Raw genomic sequence first — 7,076 nt, 5'->3', positions numbered from 1 at the left:
AAAAAAAAAAATACACATCAGATACATTAAAAAAGTACTCGACAGCTAATGTGTATCTCTAAATTAATGCTAAAATATTTAAATGTATATAAATCAGTAGTGGAGACGCCTTAGACGTCAGCTATATCTAATTTTAATTAGCCAGATTTAGAAAAATCACTAGAATAAAAACAGGTAATAATGAACTAAAAAGGTCATTGTACTTATAGTTTTAGCAATTGTAAATATGTGAAAATCACCAAGATATTCCTAATGCTTTTCCTGAAGATTATAGCTGGAACAACTACGTAAAATCTAACCTTTCAATGACAACTATCAACCAACCTTATATTTTTTACATAATCGAACTAATGAGTATCACATCATATATTTGCATTCCAAAGGTTGACAATTGATTTAATCCATTTCTTTTGATCATCATCAAATTGAACAAGTGTAGCTCCATTATGATCATGAGCACACCAATAATACCCAATACAACCCAGCCTAGGACATTTTTGAAACCCGATTGGATCTCCAAAGATCCTTTGTAATAATGGAACGTTATTATGTACGGGAATTATGGCACCGTCAATTTCTAAAGGTGATTTATACCATTTTTCTAAATCTTCAACAGATTTCCAATTCTTCCGAAGTTTTGCATTCTTTTGGTAATCTATTTTCCATGTTGATTTCTTACAATTTTGTAATCCACCATTTATCCACATCAATTTAAAATCATCATTGAAATGAGCAAGTTTAGTAGAACATACGACATTCTTATCATCACCTTCACTTTCCACAATCCCTATTGCACCAGCATAATTTTTATTGAATGCATAATTTTCATTACCTGAGATTGATTGACCTAACCACCATAATTCTTTATCACCGTAAAGTGGCTCACTCGTCTCTTCCCATAACTGCATACTTGTTGAGATTAATAACCCAGGCAAACGTGCCTTTCTATTCATAACAACGGCTCCACTCTCCATCAACTGTTTATAATGATGTTTAAAAAAATCATTCTCCATGGTTTGATTACCAACTAGAGGAATTTCAAAATCCATATGATCTTTCAACCCTGGTAATAATTTTTTATAAAATTCAACATGACCACTGTTAATGTACTCGTTGGCAGCACGATCCCTATAGAATAGAGCTCCAGATTTAATGTATTCTTTAGTTTGGAAAAATTCAGAAGGATTTATAAAAGGGACAACATCTGAATCCATTAAAATCATCTCTTCAAATGAATTGAATAAAGAAGCTATCCATTTATTGGAAAACCTTGAAAATTGATCACCAGAACCTTCAACTAAGCACCTCTCTGTGTTAACAAACCAAATATCTTGCTGGACTGAGTCGATCAACTCCAGATCTCTTCCTATTCTTACAAGATCTGCCATTGAATCTTGAGAAACATCACCTTTATGAACAAGCTGAATGGGTAGTGTGTTTTGCAAGACTCTTAGACATAAAAGTAATCCTTTCAATTCATTAACACCGCCTTCACTAAAACTAACCACTATTCCTTTCCTATGCATAGCATCAACCAAATGACTCCAAAACGATGTGGAGTTTGAATCGGGGTCAAATCGGTCAAAACTTTCAACTTGTGTAGAATCAGCACTGATCTGAGGGAAGACACCATCGTAAATAGTTCCATCCCATCTTGTGAATATTGGTGATTCTCTGGTAAAACTTGGATAAAGCTTTTTTTCAATGTCTTTAAGATCTATATGGGCTGAGTTATTTTTAGATGATGGAGAATTGATGAAGCATTGATTATAGATTCTTAGATGTTGAATCGATTTGATAACTGCATTCTTCCCTCCAAAGAGTGACTTTCTTTTGGAGAACTCTTTGATTTTCCAGTTTTTGTTTTCTGAATACAGCGATTCAAAGTAATTAGAGCACAAATCAGTTTTGAGTGAACCAGCTAACAAATCTGAGCTGGAATGTTTATTGGAAATCAGCAGATACAAACAATATATGAGAGACAACCCAGCCGTGATAACGACAATATACTTGGAGTTATGCTTGATTCGAGCCATGATCTGGTGCTCCCTCCCTAGTGCAGTTGTTCTCGTTGGAGAAAGAAACCTGGATTCTCATTCCCAAGTCTCCAGATCCCAAATATTGGAACCATCGGGGTTAAATTCGTTTCCAATTGTTGAGGCGTAGGGGCTTATAACCGCATAGTTTTAGAAAACAAGCATTTTCGACTTTGACATTCCGCTAAAGGCCTTTGCATGCAGCACCGTACCTAAAAGATATTACACATACACCTCAAAAAGTGCTGCTGCTATCCATACCCAAACTTGTACTAGGCTACACTCTGCAGAGTCCAGACCTCAGGTATGCTGTCAATCCAAGACACTAGCGTATCTTTTTAGGGGTGCATATTTTCGAGAAGGTCCATTTGATGTGGCCAGGTTTTGAGTGGTGTCAAGCTTGAACAACAACCAACGATTGTAAGAGAATAGTTATATGATGGTAATTGTCATACAGATGGAAGAGCCTTCCAGATAAAGTTGGTCAGTACATGTGATAGCGCTTTAGTATGGTAGTCCAAACCCATATATGGAGTCTGGACGCTTCTGTATGGTATATTTGCTTTTCCAACCAATGGTTCCATATTGTATTTACCGATTGTTTCCAAAAGCAAATTTATACCAGTACACATGGGCCTATATTGCATGGAAACCCAACTTTCCCATATGATGTGCCACTCTACTTCCAGATAGCATCAGCGAACTCTTGTTTGAGCATGATAGTATTTTCTTTCAAAGTGTTTCAGATGTTTGACGCCTGAAGTGTATGACACCTCTTAATTCTCTAAAGCAATATCTCCTAGCTGCAAGCTGCAAGTGCTGTTCATATGATATTTGAGGCGTGCAAAGTGCAAAGGGTAATAAGGTTAAATTTTGGCAAATGAGGGTACTCTAAGTATCCATGGATCGGTATTTTCAATGTTTAAAGCCAGAGATGCTGAACTGATTAGCATGGGGTAAATCAGGCCGGCACAGAAGAAATGGACATTTGAAGGAGAACATGACTACAATAGGTTCTTTATTCACTCAAGATCGGTCAACAATATCATCGTCATTAACGGGGAGAAATTGTATATAAGAGACCTTTTATCCTCCTCAATTGTAATATCATGGATGGTTTTTTTATTTCCTCATAATTATTATATTAATTATAACTAGTCATTAAGAATAATTATATCAAGTACCAAACAAAATCTACAGTTAAAAAAATGAAGTTTATCAATCTTGTCGGTGCCTCAATGCTATTACTTAGCTCATTTGTGTACGCTTCCACTGATGGTGTTATTGTTGATGATGAAATCGTTTGGAAGACTGAGTATACATCTGGTGACTCAGGCCGTATTGAAAAAAGATGTACCAGTTGTGTTGGTAATGGTGGTCCATGTGTCCCAGGTAAAGGTCAATGCCATAATCCTAAAGGCTGCTGGTCTAAAAATGGTGGTCCTTTCGTCTGTCAATGTGCCCAAGGTGGTGAATTTAACTACAACTGTTAATCAATGACATCTCAGTTTAGGCAAATATTTCAAGTGTTATATTAGCCTCAGGTTTTTTTATAACGTTTTCTTTTCTTATGAAATATATAATCACACATATTTAAATTATTATACGAAGTCGCGATCTTCACAATTTATCTGTAGCTGTTTTAATAATAAGTTTTCAATGTGTATCAATCAATTTAAATGCCACTCAATCGTTCTCTGTTTTGGCTTAGGTGCGGCTTTGCCTGAGGTACAGTCTGCCATTTTCAACGGGCCATCTGTAGTACCCTGTCAGGTGTTACATAACCACAACTATTCAATACTTCTGCACAATTCATCAATACTCAACATTTCACATTTACTATATGTAGGAAGAATCAAGAATCCACTAATTGTAACATCATATGTATATTAATGGAACATCGGGTATTTCCATCTATATACACAACAGAGGAGAAATTGTCAGACCTTTTTAGCTTTTGACGAAGAGATCTCACGAGTCACAACTAAGCCCTACAAGTGACAGCTGCAGTATAAAGTGAACGTGTAATAGATTGGATGTATATAATATAAGTATAAGTAAATGTATAATCAATATAAGTATTAGTAATGATTCTATATCATGATCTGATAAAGTAACCCGAAGTAGACAATTGGCCGATAAAATCATGGTATCAAACTTTAAACCACACCCTTTCAAAGCATCGGTTGGCAATATCCCAATGCAAGGTTCGATTGGAAACAGCTGTACGTAAATGGAAAGTCCAACTAGTGATGGGAATTAATGGGCATGTATCGCTTTTTTCAGTTTTTTTCAGTTTTTTTTTTTTTCAAAAGCACAAATCCACCATGGATTTTAGGATCCATAAATCTATTAAAATATTGATATATATGATGGCCAGCTGTATACTAAATTTATATATTGTTTAGATTTGACCATTGAAGTGTACTAGATTCTAGTGGAAGTCTGAAAGGTTATACCATGATATCTTTGCACAGCTTGAATTTATGTAAAAGATTTGAGCATCATTAATATCACGTACCGGTTTAATATAACGTTATATTGATATATCAAACGCCAATTAAAAAAAGTTGGTATTGTTAAAAATATCATAAAGTACTAAAATTTAAACGATTGTAGGCACCTGATTTGAAAAGAAAAGACATCATAAATAACCACTGAAGAACAGTTTAATCTCTTTTCGTGATTTGGGGATTCTGGGTCAACATAAAACCGTTTACCTGTCCAGCTGAGCCTTTCTTGTTCTTGTTCAATGTTTGCTTCCTCCCAATCAACAACATAAGTACCATCACTAACTGAAACAACGTCCCCAATTCCTTGCTTATCCACACAATCATCTATCAAAATCATAATTGACGAAGTTGTTCGTTGGGGTTATGATATATTCACCAGATCAATCTATCCAGATTTTGAGATCAGTTCTGTTAATGCTAGCACATTCTAGAAATTCTGTGATGTTGAAGACAAAATCCAACTCAGTGCTCTTGATGATATTTTGAAGTAAGAAAGCATGGACTAATCCAGTGTAAGCAAAGCCTAACACCAACGATTTGAGTAGCATATCCGAAAGCAGCTGATAGATAAAGACATTTGAACGTATAAAGAAATAGAAATTACACCTTCTTATAAAACTTTTCTTTAGCTTATGTTCAACTTTGCGTCAATTGGATGCTCGACCGCAAGTGTCCGAACCGATCCTAAAAATCCATAGATTTTTTTTTGTAGAAAGAAAACATAAAACATTAGTAAAGGTGAAGAATACGATAAAAGTTGAAAGAGTTGATATTAATTCAAGGAGATGAGTGGAGAAGAACAACCGAAATGTCCAGTTGATCATAGTGCTCGAGAAGTTTGGCTAAAACAAAACGGAGGCAGTGCACCACATCCAATCCCATCAGATTCAAATAATGCTGATAAATGCCCAGTTGATCATGAAGCTAGAGGTAAATGGTTAGAATTTGGAGGGAAGGGGAAAATAGATGGTTCAAACATTCCCATAGAAGTTGAACATTCATCAGATTCCATACCTGATCAACCTATGTATACAAGTGATGTTAAATTACCAACTGAACGAGAAATTTCATCAATTCCAAGAACAGGAGCAAATGCTAATTGGATATATCCTTCGCAAAAACAGTTTTTCGAAGCTATGAAACGTAAGAATTGGGATCCAAGTGCACAGGATATGGAGACTGTTGTTCCTATACATAATGCAGTTAATGAAAGAGCATGGTATCATATATTAAAATGGGAAGAAGGTCAAGGTGCAGAAAAATGTGGTGGTGTGCAGTTAAGTAGTTTTAAAGGTGATAGTAAAAAATTAACACCAAAGGCAAGATGGAAATTGATGTTGGGGTATCAAAAACCTTTTGATAGACATGATTGGACAATAAGTAGATGTGGTAAAGAAGTTGATTATGTTATTGATTTTTATGCAGGTAAACCAAGTCCATTGAATCCAAATATGGCTAGTTTTTATTTAGATGTTAGACCAAAATTGAATAGTTTTGAAGGTGTAAAGATGAGAGTTTTCAAATTTTTTGGATTTTAGAGATAGAGAGATATTCCCATGTATATAGGAAAAAGTAATATAATGAGTTTTACAGGCTTGTAGGGAGGTTTCACATTTATAAATGAGTATATATGTACAAAAAGGGGTTCATCCATCTTCTTTCTTCTTCATCAAATCATAATCTCTTATCTACCAAAAGCACCACTAGCACCAATTTTTTGTAAATTTTCACCAACTTTAACATTAACTTCGAAATATTTTGAAACACATCTATCAATACATAATGATTCGTTTTTATTAACATCAGCTTCACTATAACTTTTTTGAATACATTTAGCATGACAATTATCAACTAATCTGTTAAACATATCAGTGACCAAGTCTAGTTCTGCTTCTGCAGCTTGGATTTTAGCATCTGAAGGTTGAGCTGGGGCACCACCGAATCCTAGGAAAGACATTGTTATATAAGTAGTGTATTGAGTGAAATTGACTTGGATTTGATAAGTGAAAGCAATTTGATTGATTTTATTTCGATGAAGAAGATGATGAAAAAAAAATTGGAAGAAAAGCGGTAGGGCCAGGAACTGGGAGAAGTATGGGAAATTGGGAGGGTTTTAGGAGGAGTTTTGGGTGGGAAAGGAGAGAGTTGATATATTGAAAGTAAGATAGTTGTAATTTGGGTGAGATTGTGGTTGTAATGGTGTAATTTGTGTTAAGATTGAGTGTATAATGGTGGAGTTAGCTAAGAATGTTTAGTACCCGTAAGGCTTTGGTAATTAGCAGGAGTGCATTTGAGGGATCAGGAGACTTGGGAGGGAGAGTATAAATAGAGATCATTAGTAAATAAATGATAACTAATAATCAATACCAATAACTATTCCTATTATCATTCTCTTCTTCCTATTATTCTACTCTACTTCTATTCCGACCACCACCCACTCCCACTTCCGGTCTACGTCTTTTTGTTTTTGTTTCAGCAATTCAAAAAACCAAAAACACGTTGAATTTTGAGATTCAGTTCATTTAAT

The 7,076-nt window shown here is 35.0% G+C and overlaps 4 protein-coding genes across 4 annotated transcripts; 2 read left to right on the top strand and 2 right to left on the bottom strand.

Moving 5' to 3' along the window:
* Positions 1 to 362: 362 nt before the first annotated feature.
* WICANDRAFT_84823 (alpha-mannosyltransferase) lies at positions 363 to 2,036 on the bottom strand (the record flags this gene model as incomplete). Its single annotated transcript, XM_019185790.1, has 2 exons — positions 363 to 1,935; positions 2,011 to 2,036. 2 exons carry the CDS (start codon positions 2,034 to 2,036, stop codon positions 363 to 365), a joined length of 1,599 nt encoding a protein of 532 aa, XP_019038401.1.
* A 1,208-nt stretch (positions 2,037 to 3,244) lies between these two features.
* Positions 3,245 to 5,088, top strand: WICANDRAFT_69563 (uncharacterized protein; the record flags this gene model as incomplete). Its single annotated transcript, XM_019184171.1, has 2 exons — positions 3,245 to 3,506; positions 4,820 to 5,088. The coding sequence occupies 2 exons, from the start codon at positions 3,245 to 3,247 to the stop codon at positions 4,978 to 4,980; spliced, it is 423 nt and encodes a 140-aa protein (XP_019038400.1). The 3' UTR covers positions 4,981 to 5,088.
* Positions 5,089 to 5,334: 246 nt separating this feature from the next.
* CYT2 (cytochrome c1 heme lyase CYT2) lies at positions 5,335 to 6,087 on the top strand (the record flags this gene model as incomplete). Its single annotated transcript, XM_019185789.1, has 1 exon — positions 5,335 to 6,087. The coding sequence occupies one exon, from the start codon at positions 5,335 to 5,337 to the stop codon at positions 6,085 to 6,087; it is 753 nt and encodes a 250-aa protein (XP_019038399.1).
* A 146-nt stretch (positions 6,088 to 6,233) lies between these two features.
* Positions 6,234 to 6,506, bottom strand: TIM10 (protein transporter TIM10; the record flags this gene model as incomplete). The annotated part of the gene is made up of 1 exon (XM_019185788.1): positions 6,234 to 6,506. The coding sequence occupies one exon, from the start codon at positions 6,504 to 6,506 to the stop codon at positions 6,234 to 6,236; it is 273 nt and encodes a 90-aa protein (XP_019038398.1).
* Positions 6,507 to 7,076: the final 570 nt, after the last annotated feature.

This window comes from Wickerhamomyces anomalus (genome assembly GCF_001661255.1).
Source record: "Wickerhamomyces anomalus NRRL Y-366-8 unplaced genomic scaffold WICANscaffold_4, whole genome shotgun sequence".
NCBI lineage: Eukaryota > Fungi > Ascomycota > Saccharomycetes > Phaffomycetales > Wickerhamomycetaceae > Hansenula > Hansenula anomala.
This window is presented reverse-complemented; position numbering and strand designations above follow the sequence as displayed.